General features: G+C 44.7%; 1 protein-coding gene across 1 annotated transcript in view; it reads left to right on the forward strand.

Annotated features, from left to right (window-relative positions):
* The window catches only part of TTC9 (tetratricopeptide repeat domain 9), a gene marked incomplete at its 5' end in the record, with an annotated part of 31,691 nt that continues 15,022 nt past the window's right edge, over positions 1-16,669 (forward strand). The window contains one exon of the mRNA XM_014941644.1: positions 1-337. Within this exon, the coding sequence (XP_014797130.1) occupies positions 1-337 (337 nt within the window). The remainder of the gene's footprint in view (positions 338-16,669) is intronic.

Raw genomic sequence — 16,669 nt, forward strand, 5'->3', positions numbered from 1 at the left:
AACGCCGGCGGCCGCGGGGCGGGCGATGGGCACGGCCCGGCGGGGGGAACCCAGCCGCGGGCGGCGGCGGCGACGGGCAGCGCGGAGCCGGGCGAGCTCATCGGGCGGGCGCTGGATTTCAAGAGCGAAGGGGCGCAGTGCTACAAGGACAAGAAATTCCGGGAGGCCATCGGCAAGTACCACCGCGCCTTGCTGGAGCTGAAGGCGCTGCTGCTGCTGCTGAGCCAGGAGCCGGCCGGGCAGCGCCCTCCCGCCGCCGCCGCCGCCGCCGGGCTCAGCGAGGAGCAGCGGCAGGCGGTGGAGGCCATCGAGGTTGACTGCTACAACAGCCTGGCAGGTCAGCGGGGCCGCGGGGCGGCGGGGGTCCCACCACCACCACCACCACCTTCCCTTCCCTTCTGTACAACCGCCCGTTTCATCCCCTTTCCTTCCGCTGTCATCCATGTTTTACGCCTCTTCCCGCGGCTGCCGGTGCGCCGCTCGGTGCCCGCCTGCCGGGGGTAGGGCCGGGGAGGGGGCGCAGGGCCCGGCCGCCGCTTGCGGTTGGGGCTCGGTCACAGCCCACGGCCCTTCCCCGGGGCTGCCCCCGGTTAATCCCGGTGTCCGCTTCCCCCGGGAGACAGGTGCCAAGGCAGCGGCGCGTACCGGGGATGCTCGGAGGCGGGGGATTGCGGCCGGCGAGCCGGCCAAGGCTGCATGCTGCGTTTCTCCCTCAGCCCGAGGTGCCCTTCAGTCCCTTCACCACAGCTCCCGTAATTACAGTGCCTTGTAATTAACGGCATTACAGAGAGAGACTCCTTCTACCCCATTTGATGGAGGGAAGGGGAAGGGTTTGGGGGCTGCTGCAACAGCTCTGAATAGTACTAGGTATTAAAGGAGTTTTTTGGCCTCTTAGCGATGAAAGTTGAAAGCAAATACAGTACTGGCTTTTCGGTAGCCGCCCGTCACCGCTGCGGCCAGGCGACATTTGATCATCGCTCCCTGCCATCTGTTTGGAAGTGCTGCAGGAATATGGAGGGGAGGGGTGGGGGGTTTAACTACTTTGTAGTCGATTCTGAAGTCCATACAGAGGCAGAACTCCTGTTGACTTCAAGGAGCTTTACCCGAGCGAAAACAGCAGGATGAGAGGTTATTTTTTCTGTCCCTAGCAGTGCATGGATTTTTTCTTTCCGAGCCCGAAAGCATCTCTAAAACAAAAACTATTGCCTAGGTACATACAGGGAAGTGAGCGTTCATAACATGAACAAGGTGCACAAAACGACAAGATTAATAAAGCTCTGCTGTTTTCCAGAAGCATATAGAGTCACATGTTACCCTTTATATTCTTGGGGGAAAAATAGCAAAAACCAGGACCTTAGTGTGTCAACTGTCACCATGGCTTGGCTTTTGGCTTTCCAGAGTTGGTTAGCTTTGTTTCCTGTTGTCTAGTGCTAAAAGAGATGCAGAATAAAGCAAATGGTTTGAAACACCAAGCCAGAATCTTCTGTTGCCTCAAACCCATGCCAATCTGTTATACTCGATATGTCTTTTGGGATGTAATGAGGGTCACAATTTAGCCCCCTTTAATCATGTTTTCAAATACTCTTCCTTCAAAAGCCTGTTGAAATCGCATAGAGGGAGAGGCAGGTTAGATTCCAAAGTGATACCATAATTGCACAGCTGTAATTTTGCCTCTTTCCAAATTTCTGTTCACAGGTTTATTAAAATCCATTGTATTTGGCGAGGATCATTGAGATTGGCAGGGTTATACAAAGAGCCCATAATACTCCGAACAATATAGCTTGGCAAGTCCCTGGGCTTGAAAAAGTACTCACAGGAAATATCTCTGCTAGATACAAATTGGATGTGGTAGGTAGAAGGTAAATGAAGTGGGAGGGAGGGATGGGATTTGCTTGTGTGGCACTTTCTGCTGAGTGCACAAGTTCCACTTGCTAGAAATGCGTCCGCTCCTGCTGACAGAGGCGTCCTGCCTAATGGTCATTGTCCACCTCATTTATTTACTTTTTTGGGGGGTTTGCAGGGGATTTTTTTCACTGTGGGTTGTACTTGATCTTATCAGCAGGAGCAATCAGTGTGAGAAATGCGCTCCATCTTTAACCTAGATTTGAACAGATTTTTTCCTAAATTTAACCAGTGTGAACACAGGAGGAGATGAGTATAATTAACCCTGGAGTTGCAAGCAGTGCTTTTCCTGGGATAACCTCACAGCAGGTCAAGGTGTCATTTTGCACAGCCGGTTGTCACATGTTTTCGGTAGATGGCACGCACAGAGCAGCGTTTGTCTCAGAAATGCGCGTCTCTGCTGGGCTGTCTGCAGGCAATTTCAAAGAAATGCCCTGCGTGTTGGAGAAGGGAGTGTGCAGTTAAACTGGAATTGCGGTGTTACTACTCTTAGCCCAGTCCCAGAGCTCCCATTTTAGCAGGAGGATCTGTGAATTCGTGTCTGAAGGGAAAACGGGGGAGGGACTTTCCCCAGAACTGTCATAATAATTAGTATACCTTTCTAATAGCAACTTCAAGGGGTGCAGCAGTGAGACTTTATTTTCTAAGTGTGGTGCAGCAGAAGCCACCAGTTTCTTTACCTAGTTGGCTCTGGCAGAGGCTGTTAGAGTTGAAGTCAGTGTTATTTGACATGGGGAAGAGAGGAGATGCAGGGAGTTTTGCTTCCGAACGGGTGCCTAGAGCTGTTTTTAAGATAAATAAATCTGCATAGTGCAGAAAGCATAACAGCAGTACATCTTAATTCTAGAGAAGGCAGTTTTTCCCTTAGCTCTGATGTATAGCCGGTAGCATTAGCAGCTGTCATCTGAGTGTCCTTATTACCAAGTTCTTTTAGCACCTCCACTTACTCTCTAAGCTTAGCATTTAAGAAGCCCACCTTGCTTTTGCACTGTCATTTTTCATGTGGCCACCAGACATCCACCTGTCAGAGATGTTTTGCATCACAAATATAGATGCAGGCACACGCAATTACTTGTTTAGATGCAGCATACCAGTCAGAAGAGAGCATCAACCATAGATAAATATGCACTTAGCCAAATAAGGAGGTGAGAAATATACACCCAAAGGGGATTTGGGGCAATTTCATGGGTGAAGGCTGGGGTTGGTTGGGTTTTTTTTTTAATCTGATTCCATGAGTAAGAACATGTGGGCAAACACTAAACAGTTGTCAGTGCCTGTATTGCCTTGCAGAATGTAAATTTAGGCACAAACCTGCACACAGATGCTCGTTTAGCTCTGCTTGTTCTGTAGAGCACCTTCAACAGGCAATTCTCATACTGCAAGGTGTGGTGGCCAACTCTTGTGTTTGGTCAGAGCCCTACTATATTTGGTGTGTTTTCTAAAGTTCGCTGTTGTGGAGCTGTGTGGCATTCCCACAACCTAAACTATTTAGCCTCTTTCAAAAGGTCCAAAATCTGTTGGGTTTTAAATTCTTGTGGGTGTTTTGTGTATTTTAAATCTGCCTAGGATTTTCACTACTTGCCATTAGCAGTGCTGCTGGCATTTCTTTCACTGTGCTACTAGCTGGGCTTCAGCTTTAGCTCCAAAAGTTTTACTTTAAAGGGACTCCCCCTCACATCTGCCAAAATCAGTTCTCACATGGACCATGCCAATACCCCCCTTCCTTTTACCACAAGTCTCTTTGATAAATGTCACCAGATGCAAGAGCCGCAGCATGGTCAAGGCTCCCAGAAATTGCTGGGGTAGGCAAAGAAAAAGCCTCCCAACAGCAGAGAGCCTCGCTGAATGAATGCAGGGCTGTAAGGCAAACAGTCCTTCCTTTATGACTCACTGACGGTCTCTGACCTTGAGGAAGTCACTTGACCTCCTTTTGCCTCTCTCAGCCCTATTGAAAAATAAAGAACAGGGACCACAATCTCATCCTGATGATGCATTCAACTGAGTTCCCCCCAAGTCAGTGGTTTGTGTTCTTTAAAAAAAACAAAACAGATAAACGTATGAAAAATGCCCGTGGAAAAGCAAACTGGCCAAATATCCCTCAGGTCTCTGTCTCCCTTCTACTCCTATAGCATCTTTGACCTAGAAGAAGCTTAAATGTTTCACGTACTGCACACAGGTAGGGACCATTTACCTCCTACAAACGCAGCCATTACTCTCATTAAATGCAATGATCAGTGTATCCCAGCATTACTGCCTTAAAGTTTACAGGATCGAAAGGGCTGTGTCTGCTCTGCAGAGAGAAACAAGCCCTAGTTGCTCCAAAGCAGCAAAATGCTAAGGGTAAGCATAGTTTTAAGCTGTTCTGGTGAGGGAATGTTGCAGTGTGATAAGCAAACCTTTCCTGGTTTCCCTAAGCACGCAGAAATGTTGGAGCTAATCCTGGCAGGACAAACAGAACCAGAGAGAGAATTGGGGATGAGGAACGGCACTGTGGGATCTGGATTTCTAGTCCTCCCTCTCTGCGTTAACCAGTTGTACTATCTTCACCAAATCTCCTCATTCTTAAACCTCAAGTTTATTTATCTACATTTATGACCTCTTGGGAGCACAGGAAGCCTTTGTTAATTACATGAATTTAAATAAAGTGTAATGCATTTATATATTTGTTCAAGTATGTTTAGTTTAGTATAGGAGTCTCACCAGGAGGACACACATACCTGCACAGAGTATTACAAAACGTAGCCATCCAAGGTACATCTCAGCCTGGATGTTGAGATTTGGGCACCTACACTGGCAGAAATGTGCACTACCACCATTCGTGACTATGTGAAGGTCATAGTGACAGTCCCACAAAACATGGGACTTCTAGCAGTGTAGGAACCTCCTAGAACCTTCAGGCTCCATACTGGGCTGTGGGTGCTACTCCCAACCATCACCAGTTGCACAGACATCAGTGAGTAGCCCCACTGAGAAATCTAAATAAAAATACTTGTAATACTTAATCCAAGTAAAAAATATAACTGAACGTGAGAAAAGCTGGTAAAACTTGTCTCCACTGACCACCCACTAGGACTCCTCACAAGGAGCCTCTGCTAAAATCCCATCCCAGTATATAGTCGTTAACAAGTACAGACTCTACCAGGACACATGGTGCTGTGGGTGTTAAAGCAGTCTTGGATTGTTGCTTGATGTGAAGCTTTTTTTATGTGCTGCATCAACAAAAACCACCCTCTGTAAGGATACCATGCAATGGCAGAGAGACAAAAGCAAACAGAGCAGGATGCGGTCTGCACTTTCACTGACTGAGGTGGGATTTTCCCAACACTCTTGGTTTAGGTACATCTATCCAGCCAGAGCACATGGGAGTATCTTGTTTTACAAGTAGTTGCAATTGCAACAGAGAATGAACACAGATGACTATGATGTGAGAAACTGGACATGAGAAACCGACAGTGTGGGCTTTTTTCAGTGATAGGCCCAAACCCTGACACGTGTTTAAGAAAGAAGTGGGATTTGAAGCCATTGTCATGAATTACTCTTTAGAGAGACTCTGTATTTACCTATTTCCTTTTAATTTTCTGGGACAAAATTCTAACTGTTCAGGCAGGAGTTTCTTGTGGATTGAGAGGATGGGATGGAAATACATCCAGATACTGGGGGAGGCAGGAGGCAAGAAGAGAAAGGATGGCAAGCTGCCTCCAAACTTGGTTTGAAGTCATTCGTGTCTGACAGCATCTTGCCCTGCGGCAGGAGATGCATTTTCCTCTATATATATGTCACTATTCTTCCCGAGCCTTTTCAAAACTTCAGGCTCTGGTGGAGTTTGTTTTTTATTTAAAGACTTCTACCACATGTTTATTTCCCTTTGCATGAGAAGCCTTTCCAGATGACCTCATCACCGTTTGCCTGAAAGAGAGGTTATTGGGGAATTTAAATAAAGTGTAATGCATTTATATATTTGTTCAAGTATGTTTAGTTTAGTATAGGAGTCTCACCAGGAGGACACACATACCTGCACAGAGTATTACAAAACGTAGCCATCCAAGGTACATCTCAGCCTGGATGTTGAGATTTGGGCACCTACACTGGCAGAAATGTGCACTACCACCATTCGTGACTATGTGAAGGTCATAGTGACAGTCCCACAAAACATGGGACTTCTAGCAGTGTAGGAACCTCCTAGAACCTTCAGGCTCCATACTGGGCTGTGGGTGCTACTCCCAACCATCACCAGTTGCACAGACATCAGTGAGTAGCCCCACTGAGAAATCTAAATAAAAATACTTGTAATACTTAATCCAAGTAAAAAATATAACTGAACGTGAGAAAAGCTGGTAAAACTTGTCTCCACTGACCACCCACTAGGACTCCTCACAAGGAGCCTCTGCTAAAATCCCATCCCAGTATATAGTCGTTAACAAGTACAGACTCTACCAGGACACATGGTGCTGTGGGTGTTAAAGCAGTCTTGGATTGTTGCTTGATGTGAAGCTTTTTTTATGTGCTGCATCAACAAAAACCACCCTCTGTAAGGATACCATGCAATGGCAGAGAGACAAAAGCAAACAGAGCAGGATGCGGTCTGCACTTTCACTGACTGAGGTGGGATTTTCCCAACACTCTTGGTTTAGGTACATCTATCCAGCCAGAGCACATGGGAGTATCTTGTTTTACAAGTAGTTGCAATTGCAACAGAGAATGAACACAGATGACTATGATGTGAGAAACTGGACATGAGAAACCGACAGTGTGGGCTTTTTTCAGTGATAGGCCCAAACCCTGACACGTGTTTAAGAAAGAAGTGGGATTTGAAGCCATTGTCATGAATTACTCTTTAGAGAGACTCTGTATTTACCTATTTCCTTTTAATTTTCTGGGACAAAATTCTAACTGTTCAGGCAGGAGTTTCTTGTGGATTGAGAGGATGGGATGGAAATACATCCAGATACTGGGGGAGGCAGGAGGCAAGAAGAGAAAGGATGGCAAGCTGCCTCCAAACTTGGTTTGAAGTCATTCGTGTCTGACAGCATCTTGCCCTGCGGCAGGAGATGCATTTTCCTCTATATATATGTCACTATTCTTCCCGAGCCTTTTCAAAACTTCAGGCTCTGGTGGAGTTTGTTTTTTATTTAAAGACTTCTACCACATGTTTATTTCCCTTTGCATGAGAAGCCTTTCCAGATGACCTCATCACCGTTTGCCTGAAAGAGAGGTTATTGGGAAGGTATAGAGCCCCTTGCCAGCCAGCCCCGAGGAGCTGCAGTCTTGGTGAGCTCAGATCCATCCAAGTCTAGCTAGAGCTCACCATGGGAGATGGAGCAGGAGATGTCAAAAAAAATCAAAAAGCTTCCTCAAGAACAGAGTGGTGGTTAATTTGTTTACCTAAAGAGTACTGATTCTTCTCCACCTTGAGAACACTGATATATTTTTCCTGAGAGCTCTGTAGTAGCATGTCCTGCCAGCTTTACTCTATCCTTTTCTGAAATGCTGTCCTGGAGTTTCCTCCAGCAAAAGTCCTGCAATGAGTCACAGCCCCTTACACCTCCACAGGCTTCCATCAGTGCTGTGCTGAAGACGGTTCAGCTGGTTCTATAAAATCTAGTGTCAAAATCAAAGCTGGTTCCCAGTCTACTGCTAAATACACCCAATGAGCTCCATGGTTACCTCCTTTTCTGGGAGCTGGGCCACCTCTGCATGGTTCAACAGGTGGAGCATCCCTTTCTTCCTCCTGTTCACTTAGGCTGAGACCCAGAAATTTCTAACCCAACTCCAGAACTGTTTCTCCAGCCTTTCTCCTAGAAGCGCGTATCATTTCAGTAGCACATTCCCCGTTCCTCACTGGTGTCCTCTGAGCAATGCAACTGATGCTTCAAGAATGGAGGGTCATTAGAAATGTTCACATTAGGATTTTAGGATGAGATCTAATACACACCTGATAAAGCAGGTTGCTGTGAGGAAATGAATAGTAAAAGTGAACAGTACAAATAAAAGGAAAGGTCTGAATGTTGCCAGGTCCCAGTTTCTTCTCGATATTGTGCCATCTCACAGAAAATAACATATAAAGGACTATGAAAATGAGGAAACAAAATGAAGAAAAGGAGAAAGTATGAAAGAATTTTTGAGAAAATTTACTGGCTATTTATTTTCTTCTTTGTTCTCTCACTTCATGAATAAGAAACTGATACAGAAGGACGACAACTGTTTATTAATCTTGTTTTGAGCTTACTCAGGCAACCATACCAGTGACTAATACTGAGGGTTAAAAATGCTTTGAAAAAGAGTCAATATTAAATATCATTAACTAGAAAGTTGTTACTAATGGCTGCTCAGAAATCTTTATTTGTTCCTGCACTGCATCTTGGATAGGAAACAGTAAGCTTAGGACATTGATCGATGAATGCAGGTAAATCTTGTGGTGGCATGGAGCATTACTATTATGTTCTCTTTAAGAAAGGTTGTAGAGTCAGTGCAGCTTCTGGAAGATTGCTGGAATTGGGAATTGCTGAAGGTAGCTTCTGCTGGGGCACACTCACTTGACTTACACGAGGCTAGGAGATGGTGGTAAGACACTGTAGCTTACCCTGTTCTTATAGGCTTGCCTAGGCATTGGCAGCCATTGAAGGTGGGGCTGGGGCAGACTGTCTCAATATAGCTCTTTGGAGATTAGGACACTGCTAGAAACAATACTAAGACAATTCATGGAAATGAATTAGGCACAGTCACGTTTTCTGTGTATGATAACCCACGGCAGAAGCGACAGCTGGGAGCAATGATCTTTAGCTGTCATAGCTTGATGTGCCAAAGCTCATCTGTTACTATCCATCGGCAATAGCTAATGTCATGATCTTTACTTCAAAATCCACTCTATTCTCCCCGGTCTCCAAAATTCTTGACACACCATCCCCCTGAGGCTCATAGGCTGGATAGCACCATCTGCTTCTCCTTGGCTTTGTCCTGTGTACCCAGTTCTCCCATCATGTTTCTCAGCTCAGGACTCAGGGCTGCTTACGCAGTCCATGCCTTTCCCACTTTGAATTCCTCTACTCACTCTCCCAGTTGCAGTGCAACCACAACAGATTTTTTTGACCTCCCAAACAAAGCTGTGTCCCTTTCCAGGCTTTCCCCATCTCTGTTCTGCTGGTGTAGTCCTCTCAACCCCTTGTTATTTTCATACTGTGCCCCACAGCATCTTGGTGCACCTGATTCCTTTGAGCTGATTTTGCCTGCGGTACATTAGTTCAGGCTGGACCTTCTCTAGTTCAGGCTGGGCCTTCTCTTCCTTCCTGGCTCTCCTCAAGGCCCATCTCTGCTGTGACACCTATAGGAAGCCAGTCATTTGGTGCTGGTTACCTATTTATGCATAACAAGGAGCACCTCTCCACAACAGTGTGTATTGTGCAAGCTTGTGACTATACGCCACATCTTCACACCCTTTGTCATTCACCTTTACAGATTACCAACTCTTCTGATCAGGGTCATAAATTTTAACACATGCTTGCCCTGTGTAGCCATGATACCAACTTTGCCTGTCACAGCAGTATGCCCTCATCTTTAAAGCTCTAAGCTGTGTGAATCACTACCCTAGAATGATTCTGCGACAGCCTCCCAACAGGAGTCAGGGTAAAAAGCAGTCTTGTGCTGTTTGCAACTCTAGCAGTTGTGGATCTGTTTGCCAAAGAATTTCCTGACAAGTCCTGTGTCCCAGGCTCCTGACCTTATCATGCCTGACTTTATCTCAGTCCTGTTCGCTCATACATACCATCAACAAGACAGGAACTGTAACTGTCCCTGGGTGGAGAGAACAACCATCCTTAGGTTGCTGCATAAGCCTTTCAGGATGCGGGACATCGACCGTTGGATGCAAGACTACAGCCTTTTCTCCTTCTCCAATACATTCACATATGACAAGTCAAATCCCAGCCCTACTACAGCAAACACTTCTCTAGCTGCTGCTCAGCATTCCCTTCTTTCTTTAGCAGGAGCACTGCCCGTTGCATTTACTTGGTTCCGGTTTAGGGGGCTGTCATGTAGATTGTTCTGCATCGGTGGCAGCAGCAACTCCTTTCATATCAGAGTGGCAGGCAGCAAAACTCTGCTAATCTACCCATCCATCTCGTTGCCTGGGAGCTGCTGGAAAGGAGCAGCTGGGTCAGCCAGCAAAGAGCCACCAAACTAGTGTTCCTCAAATTTTTATTCCAAAGCTCCTGTGATGCTCTGATTACAACTGTCAGTTTTCCCGCCTCTGGTGTTATTCTGGCCTGGCCACATCAGGGACACCTAAACAGCTCCCTTCCTACCTGAGAAAACTCAAGTGAGGTATCTGCCTTTCTCTAAGTCACCTTATTCCATGAAGCAAGAGGTTTCAGGGCCCTCTTGGCAGAGCCTAATCAGGCAGTGGGGGAAATTTGCTACCCATCTGATGTGTCCGTAAAGCTTAGCCTAACATGCAAAGCCTGATTTCAGATCAGCCAAGCTGGATGCTGCTTATCTTAGGCCTTTTCCAACTTGAAAGACTTAGCAGTAAACAGCTCTGCTGCCTCAAGTCAAGAGCTATCTGAAGCAGATGGAGGGGAGAATACAAAACAAGCAGTGGGGTATCTTTGTCCTGCATATTCCCCTGTGTAGTGTGTGGGAGAGGAAATTTACTCCTGGAAGCAAATTAAAAGCAGAGGAAGTGTCTGGGACTTGAAAAAGTTATGTCAGACCTTTAGTGCTTCCTTTGGCTATTCCTGGGCTGATGTGACTAACAAACATCTACCTCCGGTGTGCTGTCCTACCCCTACAGTCACCATCTAATCCACAAATTCACCCTGATATCTTACGATACAAAGAATGCTCTTTCAACTAACTGCAGGAAAGAAGCTGTGAGAATTCACATTCCTCTGCTCCACTCCTGCTCCCAGAGAGGAAGAGGGCAGAAAGGTTTATGTTTCATCCACTCTTCCAGAGAATAAATGGGCTCCATGGAATGGCTGTAGCCTCTCCCAAACAGGAGGTGCCCAGGGAGGTCATCCCCCCACGCAGCTCATCTTACAGAAGAATGATGAAGGAATTATACTGTTATGATGCTCCAGAAAACCATCATAAGTCAGCCCTAGCCACTGCTCTGCAAAGACACCTTTTTTTCTTGCCTAGTCCTTCAAAGAGAATCAAATCAGAATCTCTACCCCATGCCAGTATCAGTGATTCTCTCATCAGGCAGCGTGGTGCAAAGTTAAGCCTCAACTCCTTCCGTCACCATATATTTTTTAAATACTAGCATAATTCAAATCCTAGATTACTATCCTCTTAAATGCTTTGCAGCGATTAATTGCTTAAGACACAGTAGTGCGTTCAAGTTGCAGGAAACCAGAGCAGCATAAGATCCCCACCTATATGGAAGTACAAAGAAAATGTATTCATTTTCCTTTATACATTCTCTAGCTACTGTGATGGAGCTCAAACTGCAGCAGCTCAGGAGCTTTGCTCATGGGATGGGGGGGTAAATTAAATTAATAGATTAATACAAAATAATATTTAAACCCCAGGGCTGATTAGCTTGGAGTACAGTGCCAGAAGGTATCATGGAGTTAAAGAACCTAATAAGGTTAGAAAAGAAGGCTTAGACACAAAACTAATCAGAACATTCAGTGCTGTATTAGATAGGATAAAAACTGTGAAGCAAATATTACATTTTCATGCTTGAGAACCACTGCTAACTGGTTTGGATTTATGAATAAACTTCACTGAGATTTTCATTTCCCTGTCCACAGCCATGTCACATAAATGACTCAGTTATCCTGTGATCAGCTAGCATATTCACATCCTTTTCCTCTCTGGTTGTTTCCAGCTCATGAGCTCACCAATTCTACCAGAAATTCCTATTAGTCCCAAAGAGCATCATCTTAAATTTGGTATTATTGACTTCCATCCCAAACAAATTTACTGCTGTCCACCAGGTCACATAGTTCTTTTTATGTGACATTGTCATCCTCATCCCTTTTCACAGCACCTTCCAGCCTCACACTGTCAGTACGGCACGTTTACACCAGGGCATTAACAAAAACACTAAACAAGCTGCTTTATTCTGAAATTATTTCCTGACATTTTACTAGTGATCTCTTTTTACAGACCAATATGCTCATCAGTGGAACCCATTTCAGCTTCTTTAGCTACCACATAATTCCTATACTGTATCTTCATCTTCCCTAGCTTAACTGAAAAGGCACAGTCCAGACAGAGAACTGGATTACTGGCCTGATTCAGTACAGTGATTTGGGTGTTCCTGGTGCCTGAAAACAAGCTCCCTACTTGGAGTGGAAGTTATCCTCCACATGCTCTGAATCAGACACGCTCTCCTGCCTCGTTCCTCCACTGCCAGCAATGCATTGAATAAACGTGGTTTATGAAGGGTTTGGGAATGATCTGAGATCTTCACCTGAAGCACTTTGCTACAATTCATATTAAAGAGAAGACATCTTATTAGAGGGATGGTTTATATGCTCTTACATAGTTCAAACACCAACTTTCTTAAGCAAATAATATCCTCTGGTCTTTAGTTTATTCATTTTCAGCCTGATCTCCAAAGGAAATGAGTCATAATCAAGTATGTTTTCTGTGGTCTGGTTGTCAGTCCTCTCAACTTTCAAACCTGTTGGCCAGCTGGATTTGATGGAAGGACAGATGTCCCAATGGTACTAAGTTTATATGGTATAAATGGAGAGCAGGGAAGAGGCAAGTACACTAGAGGCCAAACTACAGAAAAGGTTAACACCTGAGCTTACTTTACATCACCTATGAAAGCACAGCAAGGTGACACAGCCTGCCACAGCCAGGGTTAGTTGGCTCTGTTGCTGAGAAACCACTCTAAGTTTTAGTGCATTTTAAGGTAAATAAGGTTTCAAGAGCTCTGTTTTATACCTGCCTCTCTGCAATTAGTTAGAAAACAGTTGACTCGGGCACCCTCTGCCTCTTTGATTCTGGTAGTTGTTCTTCTCTCCATCCCTCCCACAGAGGCCATAAAGGTTTCTCCCTGTTTCAAAACATCATTAAAATGGAAAGGCTTTGGGCTACACTGGACCTGGATAAAACACGTGCATGGGTTATTATTTTAATGAAGGAAATGTTCCTCCCCATTTGACCTCTCCATCTTGCCAGAGGAGTCTTTTCAGCTAGGAAGAGTTCAAGGAAAAAACAAAAGCATTTCAGTCCCTATCAATTATACATGGCATGAACACACAAGGAGGTGGCCCCAGAGACACCCCTTAGCAGACTCTGCAATTGCAGCTCTTTCACATGTCCTGGGAGGTGAATTGCGAGCCAGCACAGGGCACAACACACAGATGTCACACAGCCACGTCATCCTGCCCTGGTTGTGGTACCGAGTAAAGCGCTAGCTTTCATCCCAATTTGAACACACTGCAGTAAGCCTGGCTTGAGGCAATCGTGGTGTGCACAACTGTCAGTAACTTCCTTTGAGAGCCCTCAAGCTGTTCCAGCTGCATTTCACAGTGCTGCTGTCAGTTATGCGAGTAAAGGATGCTTTATCCTTCAGTAAAGAAGGCACCTTGAAATCCATCACTTCCTCCAAAGCCTCTCCCTACTTACAGGAATCCCCTCCTTGTCTCAGATGAGTTGAAAAAACCACCAACATTCCATTAAGGCCTTCATTCCACTGTGTGGTATACTCTGGTAAGAATAATAAAATATTTGATAGCACTTGTTAGAGTTGGGCTGCTGTCGAACTCCCGGCACTTACCAACCAGATGGTTGTCACCATCTGATGTTGCTGATCTCTGATAAAATTCTATGTACTTTTCCCTTGTGAAAACAACTCAAAAGACTAGATTCCTCCAGTGGGTGTCAAAAGCAACAGGAGGTCAGAGAAGGAAAGGGTTCAATGTGGAGAAAGTGCCGGAGTGAGAGAGTAAAGCAACACAAGGTGAACAAAAGCAAACAGCAACGAAGGGGTGGTGGAATAAATAGCAACTGGAACAGTAGATCTGAAGGCCAAACATATCTGAAGTCATATTGACTGGACTAGACTGTACTAGGTAAGTACTGATTTTAAAAGATAAAGACAGGTCAAAGATTACTAGATAAAAATAAAGTCCAAGCGGAGGAAACCTCATGGGAATTTAACCTGGCAGATCAAATATAACAGCCTTGGCAAAAACAAACAGAAGGGACTTCCATCTTCTCTAACGTGGCTGCTGGAAGAGCTAGTATTTATGGATATTATAGAATCGAATGTTCTAGTAGTTAAAAGCTGATTGAAGCTATTGCTGTACCAGTGCTTTGCTAGGACTTTGCTCCTACCTCTCCTGGCTGAGAAAACCAAAGACATAGCAATTAGAAGATGCAATATAAATATCATCTCCACCTTAAGCTCTTTATTTTGGTAGAATAAAGACTTGCTGGTACACAGCTGGGGGCAGATTTTGGCTTCAGAAAACAATTCTTGTTTGCTTGGCACCTAGGTTTTAATTACTTCTTTAATATTACCAAAGCTAAGAATTTTCAGTAAGCCTCTGGTTTTGATTTGAAGGATCAGTAATTACAGGAACCGGTGAGTCAAAATACTCTTTCAAAACAGAAACTATGAGGAACAGATGAAAGTTTGTGGAAATTCCTTGCTTTTCAAAGCTTTGGCCCTTTGAAAGAAAACTGCAGTATTATTTCAGTGGATTTGTGACAAAAAAGCATAAATATCCACAAACTTGCCTTAAAGTAGCTTAAGAATCATTTAGAAATAATGAACACTTCTAAAGAACTATGCTCTTGAAAATTAGAGAACTCTGAAATACGGGAACATAGACAGTAAAGGCAGAAATCATTCATGCTTGCTCTTGGTTAAGTGCTTACATACTCCTGTGCGTGGCTCAGATGTTGCTCTGGCATCCTCCAATAGGACCTTCTGATAGGAATTAGCACTAAATGGCAGTCATCAAGGAGAACTGAGGACCATTTGGTACAAGAGTAAGACATATCCCCAGGAAATACAAGAGTACACTGGTACAAGAGTAAGACATATCCCCAGGAAACACCTGCTTAAGCTGTTCTTAAGCTCTTCCAAAGCTAGGATCCTTCACCACTTTCCCAAGCAGTCTCTTTCAACGCTTGACTCTGCTACAAAGTTCTTCCTAGATGAAATCTAAGACCTCTTCTTACTTCCCACAAGACGAGCAGATTGTATCCTGATTAGACCCTTCTTTGCATTACAACTGGGGTGGTTTTTTATTTCGTACATATACAAGCACCATTAGCCTGTCTTCTCACGGCCTTTGTGAGGGCTTACATTGTCTTTTCTGGACCACTTGTTATTGTCAAGGTCCTCCTGTGGATTACATCCAAATTTTTCTTTCAAGATTAGCATCCAAAATGAGAGACAGTACTCTCATGTCTTGCAAACTGCTTCTTTTCATACATTCCAGTGGGCATTTTTCTTCATTAACAGTACAGCCTTGTGGACTCTAGCTGGTGATCCACTTCACTCCCCAGATCTTTTTCATCAGAATTGCTCTGCAACCAAATGTTCCCCTGCTGTACTTACACAGTGGGATGTTTTTCCTCCCTAACTGCCCCTCCCTTTCACTTGCCCCTGTCAAATTGCATCCTGTTTTCATCAAGGCACCACCAGTTTGTGGGGATCCTCTGGAATTCTACCCGTTTTCCAACATATGCCAGCTCCTCATATTTTGGTGTTACCTGCAAATTGATGGGGCAGTCTTCCATTTAGGTCTTTATTAACAATACCAAATACCATGGGGCCTAGGACAGACCAGTGCAGAACCCTACTTAGCATTGTCTTTCTCTTTGCTAACAGAGTTAAGTCTATTCATTTAGACTGTTCTCCTTCAAATTGCTTAAGAAAATGTCCCTAGAATTTGTCATTTGACTAGTGTACAAGCCAAGATCTGTAACATCCACTGTTTCTCCTCTGTCTTCAAGATTGATCACCCTATCGAGACTGAAGTTAAACTGATTTGGTCTGACAGCTCACATTAGCCATTACTTATCTCCTTATTATCAGCCCTGTGCTCTTCAAGAGATGGCAACAGGCAGAGTCCTAGGGGGGGCTGCCAGCCATCCAGAGCCTGACACAAAGGCTCAGCAGCTCCTTTGAGAACAGCTAGATGCCTCAACATGCATGATGGTGGGAGCATCAGCATACTTCAGTCACTACTACTGTCTCTTTCTCCTAGAAAAGCTAATTGGAACTGTGAAGTCAGGGTCTTTCTTCTGGAAGAAGTAAGAAAGATGCACGAGTAGCAGAGAACTGAGGGAGACCATGCTGTATGTACCGGGAGGAAGGCATGGAGGGAAGAAGGGGAAGGCAGCTTGGAAGAGGTGGCTGTCTTTGGGCTCTCCAAACATTTGTGGATCCACACCTCATTTAGCATTAATCCCTCCCTACGGAGAGAGACAACCTGTCATACAGTTTGGATTTTAATTTTCCACACATTTCCCTGCAAGCAGAAACATACGGGCATATTTAGGCCTTTTTGGTACCTGGAGGGAAATAAATGAGAGCCACTGGCTGGAAAGTTACATTGTCATTCTGATATTCCCTTTTCATCCCATTAAGGTTGTCCGGGAACTAGGAGTCAGCTGATCAGATTATTGCCAGACATTATCAAGCTGCCTATAATTAGCTTTTTATTGGTGAGAAGCCAGAAAATCCTCTTTGTTTGCAAGCTTGGACTATAGAGAAAGAAAATATTTCATGGAAGAGATTGTTTGGAAACTGTGGATCCTAATTAGTGTCTCAGCCTTGTAGTGAAACTGC

The sequence above is a fragment of the Calidris pugnax genome, unplaced genomic scaffold (genome assembly GCF_001431845.1).
Source record: "Calidris pugnax isolate Ruff unplaced genomic scaffold, ASM143184v1 scaffold56, whole genome shotgun sequence".
NCBI lineage: Eukaryota > Metazoa > Chordata > Aves > Charadriiformes > Scolopacidae > Calidris > Calidris pugnax.